This window comes from Primulina eburnea, chromosome 15 (genome assembly GCF_022965805.1).
Source record: "Primulina eburnea isolate SZY01 chromosome 15, ASM2296580v1, whole genome shotgun sequence".
Classification (NCBI taxonomy): Eukaryota; Viridiplantae; Streptophyta; class Magnoliopsida; order Lamiales; family Gesneriaceae; genus Primulina; species Primulina eburnea.
Genome location: NC_133115.1, coordinates 36,277,707 through 36,293,048, shown reverse-complemented (window position 1 = coordinate 36,293,048; position 15,342 = coordinate 36,277,707). Strand labels below are relative to the sequence as shown.

The 15,342-nt window shown below is 36.7% G+C and overlaps 3 protein-coding genes across 7 annotated transcripts; all 3 read left to right on the top strand.

The window, feature by feature from the left end:
- Positions 1 to 797: 797 nt before the first annotated feature.
- On the top strand, positions 798 to 2,419 carry LOC140814230 (uncharacterized). 3 transcript variants are annotated; one of them, XM_073173150.1, is made up of 3 exons: positions 798 to 1,172; positions 1,272 to 1,345; positions 1,502 to 2,419. In XM_073173150.1, exon 3 carries the CDS (start codon positions 1,515 to 1,517, stop codon positions 2,079 to 2,081), a length of 567 nt encoding a protein of 188 aa, XP_073029251.1. In that variant the 5' UTR covers positions 798 to 1,172; positions 1,272 to 1,345; positions 1,502 to 1,514; the 3' UTR covers positions 2,082 to 2,419. The 3 variants fall into 3 exon arrangements, with proteins under 3 accessions (XP_073029251.1, XP_073029249.1, XP_073029250.1); XM_073173148.1 differs by lacking the exon at positions 1,272 to 1,345 and having other exon boundaries at positions 800 to 1,172; positions 1,502 to 2,418; XM_073173149.1 differs by having other exon boundaries at positions 800 to 1,172; positions 1,272 to 2,418.
- Positions 2,420 to 6,566: 4,147 nt separating this feature from the next.
- LOC140813531 (arogenate dehydratase/prephenate dehydratase 1, chloroplastic-like) lies at positions 6,567 to 11,572 on the top strand. Of its 3 annotated transcripts, none has more exons than XM_073172061.1 (11): positions 6,567 to 7,141; positions 7,873 to 7,940; positions 8,023 to 8,115; positions 8,205 to 8,405; positions 8,811 to 8,891; positions 8,953 to 9,048; positions 9,602 to 9,679; positions 9,747 to 9,836; positions 9,932 to 9,999; positions 10,573 to 10,654; positions 11,253 to 11,572. In XM_073172061.1, exons 1-11 carry the CDS (start codon positions 6,883 to 6,885, stop codon positions 11,307 to 11,309), a joined length of 1,173 nt encoding a protein of 390 aa, XP_073028162.1. In that variant the 5' UTR covers positions 6,567 to 6,882; the 3' UTR covers positions 11,310 to 11,572. The 3 variants fall into 3 exon arrangements, with proteins under 3 accessions (XP_073028162.1, XP_073028161.1, XP_073028163.1); XM_073172060.1 differs by having other exon boundaries at positions 8,799 to 8,891; XM_073172062.1 differs by having other exon boundaries at positions 7,009 to 7,141; positions 7,792 to 7,940; positions 8,799 to 8,891.
- Positions 11,307 to 15,071, top strand: LOC140813530 (glucan endo-1,3-beta-glucosidase 1-like). The gene is made up of 5 exons (XM_073172059.1): positions 11,307 to 11,439; positions 12,298 to 12,708; positions 12,815 to 14,095; positions 14,576 to 14,603; positions 14,788 to 15,071. Exons 2-5 carry the CDS (start codon positions 12,621 to 12,623, stop codon positions 14,936 to 14,938), a joined length of 1,548 nt encoding a protein of 515 aa, XP_073028160.1. The 5' UTR covers positions 11,307 to 11,439; positions 12,298 to 12,620; the 3' UTR covers positions 14,939 to 15,071.
- Positions 15,072 to 15,342: the final 271 nt, after the last annotated feature.

Sequence of the window (15,342 nt, the reverse complement as noted above, 5' to 3'; positions counted from 1 at the left end):
TAAAACACACAAACCCAAATCTCGATGTGCATGCGTTTTAAATTTTTATCCATTCTATCTTTGAGTAACTTTTAGTGGTTTCGCCTCTCGAACTCTTGGATATGTGTAATATAATTAGGAATATATAACCTTCAATGTTAGGTGTTCTCAAGAAGTACTCGTTGCCAGCTCTAGGACTGTGGAAGTGGCTATTTTAGGAGTAGCTCTTTTATGGTTTGACCAATGAATGCGCGGGGAGGGGATCTCATCTTTCAACTCTTAGTTTACAAGGGGGGGAAAAAAGGAAGCCGCGCCATCCACACTAGAAAGTGTTGGCTGTCGGCTGATACGAAACAAACACATGTATATGTAAATTTTAAACTAAAGAATTCGATTTCACGACTTTTTCTCAAAATCCACGGTGAAAATGAACACAGCACACTTTTATGCGGATGGTAATGACTGAACTTTCGCATAGCCGCATAGGCGTTCTCGATAAAGTTGAGCGTTTATCTACTACCTATACTGTAATATATGTATCTGCTTTTAATACAGGCGTACTGCCCTAATGAGTGTTATCATAGCTTGGACAAGGTTTACAGAAATCAGTGAGGTTAGCTGGGATCAATCGTTTTCTTCCACATTTCCCAATCAAAATCCAGCCTTTTATGAAACTTCTGAGGAACTTTTTGTCTATTTATTATTTATTTATTTATTTATATAATAAACAACCCATGCACCCACAAATATATATTAATATATATCTGTGCGTGTATAAATTTAAAAACCACTTTCGGAAAATCTTTATAACTATGAGACCTTCAATTTTTTAACCAGAAGGGGAAAAATGGGATCTTGACATGTTTGTTTTTATGAGTTCGTTCAGAAAGTCCCAAGGAGAACAGTGACCCCAACTTATTCTCTCTCCTTTATCTCAATCACATACTTTCTGTGGGCGTTTTGGACTTTATTCCCGTACAAGAAAAAACCCACCTTTCAGATTCAACCCATGTTTGCAGATAAGAGTGAATAAATCCACAGAGCGGTCGTATTGAAACGCATTTTATCATTTTAGAAGGCCATTACTTTTAATTTGTTTTGGCCGTTTTCTTTGCAGTTCCTGCTTTGAGGGCCAAGGAGAGTTAAAGCGTCTGTCACGTATATCCCTCAGGATTTTGTCTTTTTCCCGTCAGGTGCTGCTTTAAGTTCTTGATATTTGTATTTTTCTTTGGAAGTTTGCATTTGTTACAGGGAATTTTACACGATTTATTCCCACTTTTTTCCTTTTGGAGGGCTAACCAATCAGAGTGCAAATTTGAGATAAAAATTGCGCAAAGACGTGTTTTTTTCGAGTTATTAACCAAAGGTGTGATTGATTGTTCCTCATCATATCCTCTTTACGCTTGCACCCCCACCGTCTTGTTACTCTCATATAAAGTGAAAGACTGAAATAAACGGCCTGCTTTTTTGTCTACATATAATTACTGGATTTGTTCCCACTGTTTTGCAGTGGTCTTTGCAGCTGTAGCGGCGGCATGGCAGACTTGTATGGTGGTAGAAAGCCATTATTTAAAGATGAAGACCTTCAAGAAGAGGAGGTGTGGCCTCTGGTGAAAGCAAGAGAAGATTCGAACTCAAAACCCCGAAAGAACCATTTTTCCGGTTCTTCATCATCAAATGCATGGCGCAGCGCCGCTCCGCGGGCCATCAGAAGGGCCGACGACGGCGGATCCTCTACAGCGTGGACGGAGCCTCAGCAGTCATCGGCTCCTGTGGACATTCCGGACTGGTCCAAGATTTCGAAGAGAATCTCTAACAAGAACTTGTGGGATGATGCATCTGGTGCACATGACAATGATAACGATGACGATTATATGGAATGGAAGAACCGCCATGATTTAGTTTTTGATGCAGATAATTATGATGATGATGATGAAGAGGGTAATGAAATGGTCCCACCACATGAATATTTGGCAAGAAGGCTTGCTAGTACTCAGATTGCTTCGTTCTCCATGTGTGAAGGTGTTGGAAGAACTCTCAAAGGAAGAGATCTCAGCAAATTAAGGAATGCCATTTTAACCAAAACTGGATTTCTGGAATGATATTTTTCCTGTCTCAGAAAAACAATTTATTCATAACTTTTTAAAAATGTGAATTTTGCAAAAGATGTCCCTGTTTGACAGTATAATCCTTCATTAGCCTTGCATGATCAATCTTTGTCAACAATAGCAAGTGAAAATGTGAAATGTTCCTACCCTTGTTTACTTTTGTGTTTCACATTCTAGGGTTATTTCTATGTTTTTTTGTTGTGATTTTTCTTCTAAAGTATTTTTAGTGAATTTTTTATAATCATTCACTCAATTGTTCCAGAGCATAATTTTTTGTTGTCAGAGTGGTCCTCTCCTTTTTGGGGTTTTTGTTTCCCTTGGTCGTGGTAATGTAAAACGTGTTACATATAATATATATATAAGGCACTGAGATTTTGTATGGAAGATTTTTGTTCTGGGCTTCTGTCTGTGTTTCGAACTACATTATGTCATCATTCTTCCATTACCATACTGTGTCTGAAAAAATTATGTTACTTTGTTATGTTTGTGTTTCTTTTTTGGTTTTATAGTTAAAAGATCAACGATGATATATATTACTAGAGAAAAAATTATTGCGGCTAGACTTCAAAACGTGATTGGAAAAATTCACACATTAAGAATGATAAAGAATTTTTCCAAGACAAAATACAAAGTTTTTCCATGAATTCCCGACGTCCTGTAGTGTCCTGCTCTATTTTAATTTCTAATCACAAACGCGCGGCTAAACCTCGATGTTTAATCTAGTCATTAATGGCAAATAGTCCAAATTCAATATATATCAAAATCTAGTTTTGATATATATCTGTTATCTTGCGTGTGTATTGGTCATGTTTAGAAAGTCCAGGCCCAACCTTTTATATAAGCGTAAGCGCACAAGAAATGATCAGATGGACCAGAAAATATGAGTCTAAGAAAAAATGGTATGTGACGGGTCTGCTTTTTCCCATTTAGTTTTGCAATTGGATTAGTTGTCCGGTGCTTAGGAACAGAATAAAGGGTATCTCTTTCGAAAAGAAGGTTGCTCTTTTGAAGTGACAATAACAAAAAGATGTATTCTTTCACCTACCTCCAACGCTTTGTTCAAAAGTTTAGGTAGAGATGAGTAAATGCATCGAGGAAGTTTCTTTACTTCCTTTTGTTTTCTCTGTATTTTTGAGGCTCTTCACATAAATGAAACAACCATAGTGGAAGAAAATAGATATGTAGGGAAGTAAAGTATAGCGACTTGCGATTTACAACTTTGCGAACTGGTAGCTACCGTAAATGCTCTAGTGGGGCAGAATTACTGGTGCACTAGGTTTGTGGCAAAAATGAAAAATAAAAAATTCCTCCATTCTTGAAATGAGGCGTCTGCCCTGATCGCGCTGCTGGGTTTGCTCTATCAAATGGGATTATAGGCAGATCAGAATGTACCTTCTTCATCTGTTGTACTTAACTATGCGACATGAAGCCGATTGTGAGGTGTTTACCTGTGACATTCATTCAGGAAATAAATGTTCATATCATATAGAAGCTAGTTATAGTTAAAGAAAAACAAACCATTAACTTAAATAGTCACAGGATTTGAATTCCAATGTATCTGTACAGGCATCCTGATTTTGTAAACGTGATATTGGCACGGCTCAATCAAATAACCGAGCTCTATATTGATAGAACAACGGCTTTCTAATTGAACTGGACCAATATCTCGTATTAGTATACCATAAGGCTTCTGTCAACTCTACCATTCTCCGTCTTGTCTGGCTTATAGATACCTCACTCCAAATGGTATCGATCGTCATCTCATAGACAACAGAATACACAAAAGACAGGCCATCGATTTTCAACCAAATGAACCATGCATGGATTATCAGTTAAATATAATCGGTGCTTCCACAAAGAACTAAACTTTTATAAAGTCACTCCATGAAATGCAGCCACTATATATAGGAGGAGAGATGGAAATAGAACTAAGTTGAAATGAGTGCATTGGGTGGGGTTGTTATTTACAGAACAGAAGTAAGCAGGCATTGAATTTGCCAACAACCAAAGAACAAAAAGGAGGGTATATTTACTCAAAAGCTAAGTAACAAAGAAAAAGCTCACTGGAGCTAATCTGTAGCCTCCATGAATATGCATTTATGAGGTGCTGAAAAGTCTTGCTAGCACCTGCATTTAAATTTCAAATTACAATAGTATTTCCTCTGTTTTCTTGGTTTTAAAGGTCAAGTCTTTATCTAAACAACACCGAATCGTTTCTGTGAAAGACAATGTTGTATCTACAATTGAACCATTTAATTTAAGAGAGTGTATGCGGACCATTTCATTGATTCATTCCATCCTAGATGAATTGTCACCTTCGCCTCTTCTACACATTTTTACACCTTAATTCAATCCCAGTGGGTTTGTATCTGATACTGCTGTCAAGAATTTATAGTGTTGTTTAGGAAAATGAGCAAGGTAGATGGCTTCGATCGTGACCTGCAAACAATGAAAGGAACTCGTGAATGGGCGCCGGAAGGGTGTCCGGCGTGACCACTCCGATGCTTAAGTCAGCAGGGTTGTCGAGAGGGAAACTTAAAGCAATATGTATGGATGCTCGAGAGTGAAGAAATTTCAGACCTGTAAGATGTCAACGATACCTGCTATTTAAAGAGGAGCTAGGGTTACTTTGATGCGCGTGCTCACCTACTACTTGTACCCTCGGACGTTGACGGCCTGTCGGGTCCCTTTCTACCCGATAGCTTCGTGGGTACTCCAAGAATAAGGGACGTTGACTGCATGTCCAGTCCCTTTCTTCTCCATATTTTCGGGGATACGTTCAGGCGAAAGACGTTGACTTCCCGCCCAGTCGTTTTCTTCCCTACAATCTATAAGATCCTCTAAGTAAGTTACTCGAGTATTGAGCCCTCGGCTTTAGCATAACCATCTATCTGTTTTTTACACCCCCACTCTGTACTGCTTTCACGGGAAAATATAGGTGTACCGTGAAAAGCATTAAATTCGCTTTGCCCCACATTTCACACCTAAACTCCATTAGCATTTATTCATTTATCACACACTAGCCCGACATTGAAATTTGCATAATTTATTATATGTATACCGAATATTTGATGTATTAAAATGTTATATTTAACTAGTTGGTGGTGCCACACATGCCAAATAAATAATATTGTAAGGTATAGTTTGGTACATGAGATAGTATGTTAAGATTAGAACTTGGACCTAACTCAATCCCAAAAGCTAGCTCAAGGGGGGAGGATTGCCTAACTCAATCCCAAAGCTCAAGGGGGGAGGATGTCCAAGCCAATATATGTCATTCAAAGGTTAATTATCTAACCGATGTGGGACATTTAACACACCTCTCTCACGCCTAGGAATGAACATCTGGAGCGTGGAGTTTACAAATGACCCAATTATGGGCAGAACGGGTGGCCTAATTATAGACAGTCCAACACATAACGGTGAAACCCGGGCTCTGATACCATGTTAAGATTGAAACTTGAACCTAACTCAACCTCAAAAGCTAGCTCAAGGGGGGAGGATTGTCCAATCTCATATATACCACTCAAAGGTTATTTATCCAACCGATGTGGGACAATTAACACAAAGAGAGATTGATAAATAATCCCCTCTTATCCCACGTTTGGTATCTTTTAGAAAGCACATACCCGTGATAAATAATTTTATATATGGATAAAATATCATTTTATGAGATGTGATAATTTTAATCTAATCATAAAAATATCACAAATGACTTAATTGCCTTCAATATATAAAAATCTTAAACCCTGTTGTTCTCTTATTTTACTTGTCGGTAGAAATTAAAATCAAATAAATATTTTTATTTATTTTTATATATTATATAATATGATAATTATATAAACGATTTGTATAAATCTCAATAAAATTATTATTATCACTCGATTACCTTAAAAATTTATATTTGACTTGACTCACAAAATTAAGGCTCAATTATCATATTATATAATATATAAAATTAGAGAAAAAAGATAAATCATGCAATCAGTGTCGGCACATTAACGGATAAAAAATATGAACTCAAGTAACAAATTTGAAATTATAAAATTTATTATGATGAAATTAATTTTATCATTACAATCTAATATATAAATGTAATCACTTTTATTAAAATCATATCAAACACTAAATATAATATCATACATTTTATTCATCATTAACTTATCCTTATATTATATATCACATGTTTATCCTATCATGTGTATCAAATAAAGATGTTGCGTGTCATCTGTAAAAAATTAGAAGAAAATATTTTTTTCAAAAATTTTTTTAAAGTTATTGATATTTGAAATTCAAATATTAAAAGATATGATGAATATATATTATCTATTCTATTCCTTAATGGATAAATATTACTATTTATGGAATAAAAAAATGAAAAGGTAACTAGAACATAAAGATAACTTTCTGCCTAAAAATTACATCAAATTATTTCTAAAATTCCGTGTGCGGGAAATAATACATCGTCTCAAAGAAAAGAAGACGAGCTGGCGGAAATGATACATCGATGCTCACGAGGAGTATAAAACGTGTTACCAACACTGTCTCCTCTTTTCTTTTCCTGCCTGCTTTTCAAGATTTCCCAACAAATCATTCAACGTTCTTGATGCGGGAATTCGAGAAACCGATCTTTTCTGACTACATTTCCATGGAACAATTCAAAACCCATCTGAGAAGAGAAATTTCTTTACAATCCCGTCAAGACTCTGTTAGTTCTGTTGGTTATTTTCTGTTTCTCTCATGAATTTTCATTCACATACAACACTTTGGATTGGGGTCGGGACCGCGAAAGTACATGGCTTTAAAGGCTGCGCCGATTGTTTGTGGTTGTAATAGCAAGAAGTCCACCACGTGTCCTCAAATAGGCGTTTTGTATTCCTTGCATATGCAGTCTACTTTCTTGAATTCGAGGAGTCAGAGGAAATGGGAATGTTTGTCTCACAGGGCAATCACCCCCGTGGAAGGTGAGATTCCCTCAACTCCTGCGGCTGTTGAAGGGGCCACTGAAGTTTCCCTCGCTGTGGGATTTCACCATGATTTCAATTATCTTCCAAGTAAGTGCATCCCTTTTTTTATGTGAAAATAGTATCTTGAGCATAGGTTTGTTGGATTCGTTTGAAAACCTCATTCTTGTCGATGGCGGAGGTATCCGATTGGTATTTTGTGTCGATTTAGAATTAATTAGTGGAAAACATGTGACTTCCACGAAATTTATCAAAGTTTTGGGTAAGTTTGGCATTGTAATGTTGGATGGATCTATTTTTCCACTAACTTCTGGTTTGTAATGTTTATCTGATTGTAGTTGTAATATTGATTTTCAAACTGTGTGGTACCAGGCCTGTGGATTTTGTTTATATGTGTCGTGAGGAAATATGCTGCTTGGACTGCCTTTTGCTCGTAGTATTTAGCAGACATTACCCTGCCCGTTACTGACATGCTTTGATTGCCATTGGGATGTTCGGTGGCTGATTCTAATCATATTCATGCGCACATAATAGAGAAGACCAAGCGAAATGATTCCACGACAATAATGACATTGACATTTTATTTTTAAAATTAAACAAAGAAGTTCCTTCTTGAGCCAGATTGATCCTCATTTTTGGGAATATTTTATTAGGGGTGATGATTATTGAAGTCTAGGATTATGTGAACTGTCTTTATACCTTAGTCAATATAGAAATGCCATAACCATCACATGTTCCAGGTTGATTTTGTTCTACATCGATGACCATTTGGGTTATACTGTTTCTTTGCACGCACTATATGAAGTATGTTTCAAATGCAGAACCTTTGTCTGCTAGTAAAGCTATTTCTTCTTCTAGTCATGGATCAAAAGTTCGTGTTGCATATCAGGTAATGTAAGCTATGATTCGATCCATAACTTTGCTTGGATTTTTAGTCTTTTATTCTTTGAAAGATCTACTTTCTTAAATAGGGGATTCCAGGAGCATACAGTGAAGCTGCTGCATTAAAAGCATATCCGAAGTGCGAGACTGTTCCTTGCGACCAATTTGAGGCTGCATTCACGGTTATGATGCTTTTCAACTTATCCTTTTACTTTCTTTTCAATCAAGTAACTTTCCTCTTGCCTTCACATTGCTGAGTTCTATTTCGTAGGCAGTTGAACTGTGGTTGGTTGACAAAGCAGTTCTTCCTATTGAGAATTCTGTTGGTGGTAGCATCCATCGGAACTATGACTTGTTGCTTCGGCATCGGCTTCACATTGTCGGGGAAGTTCGGTTAGTTGTCAATCACTCCCTTCTAGGCTTGCCTGGGGTCAGAAAGGAGGAGCTAAAGTGCGTCTTGAGTCATCCACAGGTGATAATTTCTTCAGTTTTTCTACATTCACGAATTCATGTGCTTTATTTGCATTGTACTACTCTTCAAAATCTTTGGTTGGGTGCAAACAAGTCAAGTGCTGTAATGGATTCCAAGATTAGCTGGAGTTATTTCATTACTCGGTTTTATGTGAAGATAAAAATGTTTCAAGTAGGCAGTGTAATAGAAAAAACCATAAACTTAAATAGCTTTAACAAATGAAGTTTCTTAAGCTGATAGAGAAAGTCTGACTCTTGTATCGTGCAAGGAAATTTTTTTTTCCCCTGATTTACATTCGATACCATGAGCCATCTGTATCCTGGAAATTTAAGCAAAAAGTTGTTAGATGTTGTTTCAGGCCCTTGATCAGTGTGAGATGTAAAAAGTTGTTAGATGTTGTTTCAGGCCCTTGATCAGTGTGAGATGTATCTGAACAAGTTGGGTGTAACCAGAGTTAGCACAGATGATACCGCCGGTGCTGCTCAGGTACTCTTTTGAGATTTGTTTGTTTGCAAATTTATTTGATTCTGCATTGACACGATGACAGATTATAGCGTCCGAAGGTTTTAGAGAGACTGGAGCTATTGCAAGTTCTCGAGCCGCAGAAATCTATGGACTGAATGTTCTTTCTGAAAGAATACAGGTGAATTTTTGGTTTAGAATCTTGTCGAACAGGCCCTTTAATCGAGTCATGTCATGGTTTGTTTTCAGAATTCTATTCAACACTTTTGAACTTTGGTCTCTGAACCCAAAATGGTATGATGCACTTTAAAAAAAATTGTATGACATGCCATCAAGGAGTTTGATTGAAACATTAGTTGGTCGTGTATTGGCCTATGATATATATGCATATGAGCACACTGTTAATTTATTGCTTCTTGAAATCAAGATGACTGCTTTGCTTGATATTACTCGTTTGTGTTCTTATGGAATCTTCTGCCAAAGGGTGCATGGCACATGAATTGTTTGATTGGGATTGAATGAATCATGATGATGGTGATGAAATAATGAGATTTAATTTAATCATGAGTGGCTGATATTCAAAGCGAAACTCGGTCTTTAGATGAAATTTTGATGAGCACACGCCCACTGCATTTGTTCTTCCTTCTCCCGCTCTTTTTTTTCTTCCTACAAAAATAATAGATGACTATGCCAAAAATATCCAGTAAGAGTTATTTACCTGATCTGCCAAACAGGATCATTCAGACAACATTACTCGTTTTCTAATACTTGCAAGGGAACCTACAATCCCTGGAACAGATCGACCTTATAAGGTATTATTTCTTTAATCAGCCTCTGACTCTCTGTTGGTTGATCAAACATTTCAGTCTTTCTTTATAGACTAGCATTGTCTTTACTCTGGACGAAGGACCTGGAGTTCTATTCAAAGCCTTAACAGTCTTTGCTTTGAGGGGTATTGATTTGTCAAAGGTAAATTGTAGGTGTGATTTTCTTTGCAGTCCTTGTGCCTTTTTCTTGTTTATTAAATTATGATAATTGCATTTGATTTTAACGATAATCTACAGATTGAGAGCCGGCCACAGAAAAGACGGCCTTTGAGGGTCGTTGATGACTCTAACAGGGGGAGTGCCACGTGAGTACCACTTTATTTATTTAAGTAGAAACTCTTATTAAGTCGTGTATATGATTGCACGCTTAATGCTAGAAAATTGTCTGGTCAGCTTCCCGAACTCTTTAAGATGATTACTAGTTTCTAATAAGGATCTTGGTTGGTTGATGTTAACTCAGCGCTTAAAATTGGTTTATATTCTTTTTATTTGTCCACACATGATCTTGGTTGGTTGTGTTTGACAAATAAAAATTTCAAATTAACCTTTACAAATGTTTTTAATCCTCAAACCATGCTATTTTTATTTTTTATTCCTTCTGTTGCTATGTGCAGCTGGGATCGGCTGAATGTATGTTTATTCCTCATTGCATTTTCCATTTTCTGATATAATTCTCTTGTATAAACGCATTAAATATTTTTCTCATCCTAAAGAACGACTAATGAATATCATCAGAGCTATATATCACACCATATACTCTGTAATCCTTGTAATTCATTTTCGACATTCAAATCACTTTCATATTTCCGTAGTGGATTGTTTCCTTTCTAAAACTTAATATCATTCTCCAGGTAGAAATGACAAAATCCTAATTGCAGATACTTTGACTACCTCTTTTACATTGATTTTGAAGCTTCAATGGCTGAACCTCGCGCCCAGTACGCACTTGGCCATCTTCAGGTCTGTATTTAACTTGTGTTGTTCGTGATTTGCATTACATGCGTTTAACTTGGTTGAATATAAGATTGGTAAACAAAGAAAACGTTATGGTGGCATTTCTTTGTTGGTAAACTGCGTAATCCAAGGCTTTCTGCGCTTGCTATTCTTTATGTTCATATTAGGGGTTTAAACCAGTTGAATCGAGTAGAATATCAAAAAATTAAGGTTCGAATTAGATAGCTCGAACTCGACTCACTCAATGTTTGAGAAGTTTAATTTTTTTTTGCTCGAATTGGAACTCGAGCTAGAGTTCGGATTCAACTTAAGATACAAACATGTTTGAAAGCTATTTGAACCAACACTCGAAAATAAATACTCACTGGCGAAACATCGAGCCAGATATTCGAATTCGGGTTCGGCTCGAAAACAGTTAGAGTGTTTTTTAGTTCAGCTTGGAATTCTATAATTTCATATATTAATAAACTATTCATCAACCTAACTCGAAAAATTCGTGAGCTAGCTCGATTCGTTTACACATCAGTCCACTTACACGAAATAGTTTTCCAGTACTATCTAAATGCTAAAAAGACCCGTGTGTTTTTGTTGTTTCATGATGTAGGAGTTTGCAAGGTTTCTTCGAGTTCTTGGCTGTTATCCGGTAGATATAGATCCATGAAAAAATCAGCAAAGTTATTCACTTTTAACTTCGCGGTTTCCACCACATTTCTGATGATGGATCACAAGACGAACATTCGATTGTTGTTTTACCTTGATGACTATCAACGCGATCGCTTCAGTTTGGACCTGTAATTTCTGTACTTTGCTTAGTAGATTAACGTCCATTCTACGTTTCTTATGCTACTGAATCACTACTTCAAAGTTCAAATGTGATACATAGTCCTTGAAAAGAGTAAGCGAAATGTGCGACTTCATAATGCTTTTTTTTTTCTTCCAATTATGTTGCTATGTCTGCCATATTACCATATCGATTGAATTCATCAAACTTTAGGAATGACACCCATGATAGGAAACATTTGTTCTGGGTAATCTACAATTTGGCGTGATATCATAAAATATATTGGGAAGCAATCTTTGTGAGTTTGAAATCTTGGACATTTCTGTGAAGGTTACGTGCAACATATGTTGATTGAATTTCTAAGTAACAATCACTAAACTATTATGAGACCTTTTGGTCTACGCGTAAAAATTATTTTTGCTACGTCACAAAGCATTTTGTTGGCAAAATAAAACCAACCCCATTCCTTAAATAAGACTCTTTCAGTTCCTCCACCAAATTCCTTTGTCGAATAAAATCTCAATTATAATAACCTCTCTCCCTGGGCCATTGCACCAATTTGCTATATAGTTCAAGAAGATAGGTGAGCAGGTGCAATATTTTGTAGAAAGGGCGTTATTGCCTTTTCGCGGTTAAGACAAAATAATCTCAAGGATACAGCCTGGAAGTCTGGGTGAAGAGTTCAACGTTCAAGCTTTTATAAGGGGAGAGCCCACCATAAGCTGACACCTGAACTCTAGAAAAATATATATACACAAATAAAATGGAATCCAAACAATGACTTATATATATATTATATTCATAATAAACACTTATTTAATTTGTGTTCGTTTTGTTTGATCTGTTTGACCTCGCATTTACTTTACAGGGACTGTTGGAACTTTCTATACCAGAACCCACCAAATAGTAATTTCCATCATGTTGATCAAGAATTTTATTGTCGGTCCAGGAGGACATTATAGTCATTTGGGACTTCAGCTCACTGTCCAAACTGCAAATCTAGCCTACTCAATACTAAAGTCACTTTCTTTAACCAATTCTCATCAATGCTTTTTATTCTATTTTATGCTTTGAGTCGTATAGTTTGCCAACTCAAAACTACCATGCTTTATTTTTAGTTTATCGAAATTTCAACTCTGTAGAAATTTGCAAACTAAATGCCGTTAGTCTTGGCTGGTACAGAACCAGAAGATGATTCAAGAAACCATTTTTAATGGAAAATCTAAGTTCTTCTTCTACTTCGTTCTTCTGAGCATTCTACTTTTTCTACTTTTCTCAGGTAAGATGATTTTTTGATTCAAAGTTCAATTCAAGAGACTTATTTTCTTTCGTTAGTTTTACATAAATAAAGCTCATGGATGTGTATTTTTTTGTCCTGTGCGCAGAAATTAATGCGCAGCAAAGCAAAGATGAGCCATACATAGGAGTTAACATCGGCACAGATGTGTCAAATTTGCTATCGGCTACAGATTTAGTGGCATTTTTACAGTCGGAAAAGATTACTCATGTCAGGCTCTATGATGCCGACGCCGAAATCCTCAAGGCGCTTGCTAATACAAAGATTAGGGTCATTGTCAGTGTGCCCAATAACCAGCTTCTTGCCATTGGCTCCTCCAACGCCACTGCCGCCACCTGGATTGGCCGCAATGTAGAAGCGTACTACCCTGAAACTCTGATCACCGGCGTGGCAGTTGGGGATGAAATCTTCACAACCGTTCCTAGTTCAACACCTTTGCTCATGCCAGCAATTGAGTCACTCTACAGTGCTCTTGTGGCTGCAAATCTGCATACCCAAATCAAGATTTCAACTCCCAATTCTGCTTCCATAATTATTGACCCCTTCCCACCTTCCCAGGCCTATTTTAATCAGAGCTTGGGCCCTGTTATTACCCAGTTGTTGCAGTTCTTGTCCAGGACACAGTCACCTTTGATGATGAATTTGTATCCTTACTACGTGTTTATGCAGAATAAAGGGGTTGTTCCGTTAGACAATTCCCTTTTCAAGCCATTAACACCCTCCGAAGAAATGGTTGATCCTAACACATTGCTGCACTACACCAATGTGTTTGATGCCATGCTGGATTCTGTGTATTTTTCTATGAAGAATATCAATGTTACTGATGTGGTCGTTCTTGTTTCCGAGACTGGGTGGCCTTCGAGGGGAGACTCAAAGGAGCCTTATGCTACAATTGATAATGCGGATATGTATAATTCAAATTTGATTAAGCATGTTATAGACCGTAGTGGGACGCCTTTGCACCCCGAAATTTCTTCTAGTGTGTACATATACGAACTGTTCAACGAGGACTTGAGGTCACCCCCGGTATCTGAGGCCAGTTGGGGGTTGTTTTACGCGAATGCAACGCCGGTTTACTTGCTTCATGTGTCGGGAAGTGGCACATTTTTGGCTAATGACACAACAAATCAAACTTTTTGTATTGCCACTGATGGTTTGGATGTAAAGACCTTGCAAACGGCTTTAGATTGGTCCTGTGGACGGGGGAGGGCGAATTGCTCGGAAATCCAACCAGGGGAGAGTTGTTACCAGCCTAATAACGTTAGGAACCATGCTTCATATGCATTTGATAGCTATTATCAAAAGGAAGGGAAGTCCCCTGGATCTTGTGATTTCAAGGGTGCTGCCACGATCACAACTACTGATCCTAGTAAGTAAATTCACTTTAAAATTGCTGATATATATACTTGTTTCAATGAAGAAATTCAGGGCATTGTCTCTATTTGGTGCGTATTTTCGATTAATGATTCATTTATTATTAAGCCGAGATTTAGTGTTTGTTAATTAGCTTGTTTCATCATGACAAAAAATATCGTTTAATTTCTAAGACTTCGTCGGCTAAGCTTTGCACGGCCAAGATTTTGACGATGTTCCTATTCAGGAGAAAAACATTATCTCATTTGAAACCGAGGGAAGAAAAAACAGTGAGGCAAATTCTTTTGTACACTGATTTTGCAAATTATAATGTGGAATCTGTTGTTTTCACAATAATAACTTCTGTTCTATAATTATAGAAAGTTTGTCGCGAAGCAGCCATGTGTGGCTCCACATGTTATGTATGTTCTTCTCCCAGCTCTGATAAACTGTAACCTGATCCATTTTCCTTTTTATTTGTGGGGATGATTTGCAGGTCACGGGAATTGTATATTTCCTGGAAGGTATGCATGATTCGTGTTACTTTATTCGTACTCTATTGTCTATTTTATATCCCATTTCCCAATGAAAATGAGTTGGGTTTGAATCCACCTAATGATAAGTGATTTCCCATTTCCCATATCCCATTTCCCATTGTCTATTTCCCATTGTCTATTTATAAGTGTTTTCTTCTTTTAATGGATGCAGCAAAATGATAAGCAACAAGACTAGCCAGGTTGTGAACTCAACACAAGCAAGCAGTGGTAATGCAGTGAGATTTATTGGCTTTCATTTCAAGATTTTGCATCTGATTTGGGGCTTCACTTCTTGCCTGTTTTATTATTCCTTCGTTTCATGATAATGTATACGTATTAGCAAATAAACTTCTGGCTTAGAGGAAATAATTTTTAGGTTGTCGGACTGCTATTTTTGGTGTTACTGTAAATTATGTCGGAACTTGTGAATCATTCATTGGACGGGGAAATTATTTTCGTCCTGGTCCCTACTATATTATGTATGAAAGTTAAAAATCCTAGCTTTTTATTACATACTTAAATAACTACACTTTTTCACAAGTAAAAATTATCGGTTCCAATAAAATATACAACTCTTTAAAAAAAATAAAAATAAAAAATGTACCAGTTGAATCCATTTTATGTACCAATATATGCAACTAATAAAAAAATTATGTATGAAGATAATTTCTACTTAAAAATTTTGTGTGAGATGGTTTCACGAGTTAATTTATGAGATAGATATCAT

Excerpts from the sequence above, each read along its gene's own strand:
- LOC140814230 (XM_073173150.1), top strand. The coding sequence starts at position 1,515 with ATGGCAGACTTGTATGGTGGTAGAAAGCCATTATTTAAAGATGAAGAC.
- LOC140813530 (XM_073172059.1), top strand. The coding sequence starts at position 12,621 with ATGATTCAAGAAACCATTTTTAATGGAAAATCTAAGTTCTTCTTCTAC. Across the intron at positions 12,709-12,814 it reads ACTTTTTCTACTTTTCTCAG|AAATTAATGCGCAGCAAAGC; the intron begins GTAAGATGATTT and ends TCCTGTGCGCAG. Across the intron at positions 14,096-14,575 it reads GATCACAACTACTGATCCTA|GTCACGGGAATTGTATATTT; the intron begins GTAAGTAAATTC and ends GATGATTTGCAG.
- LOC140813531 (XM_073172060.1), top strand. The coding sequence starts at position 6,883 with ATGGCTTTAAAGGCTGCGCCGATTGTTTGTGGTTGTAATAGCAAGAAG. Across the intron at positions 8,406-8,798 it reads GCGTCTTGAGTCATCCACAG|ATGTTGTTTCAGGCCCTTGA; the intron begins GTGATAATTTCT and ends AAAAGTTGTTAG. Across the intron at positions 9,049-9,601 it reads TTCTTTCTGAAAGAATACAG|GATCATTCAGACAACATTAC; the intron begins GTGAATTTTTGG and ends TCTGCCAAACAG.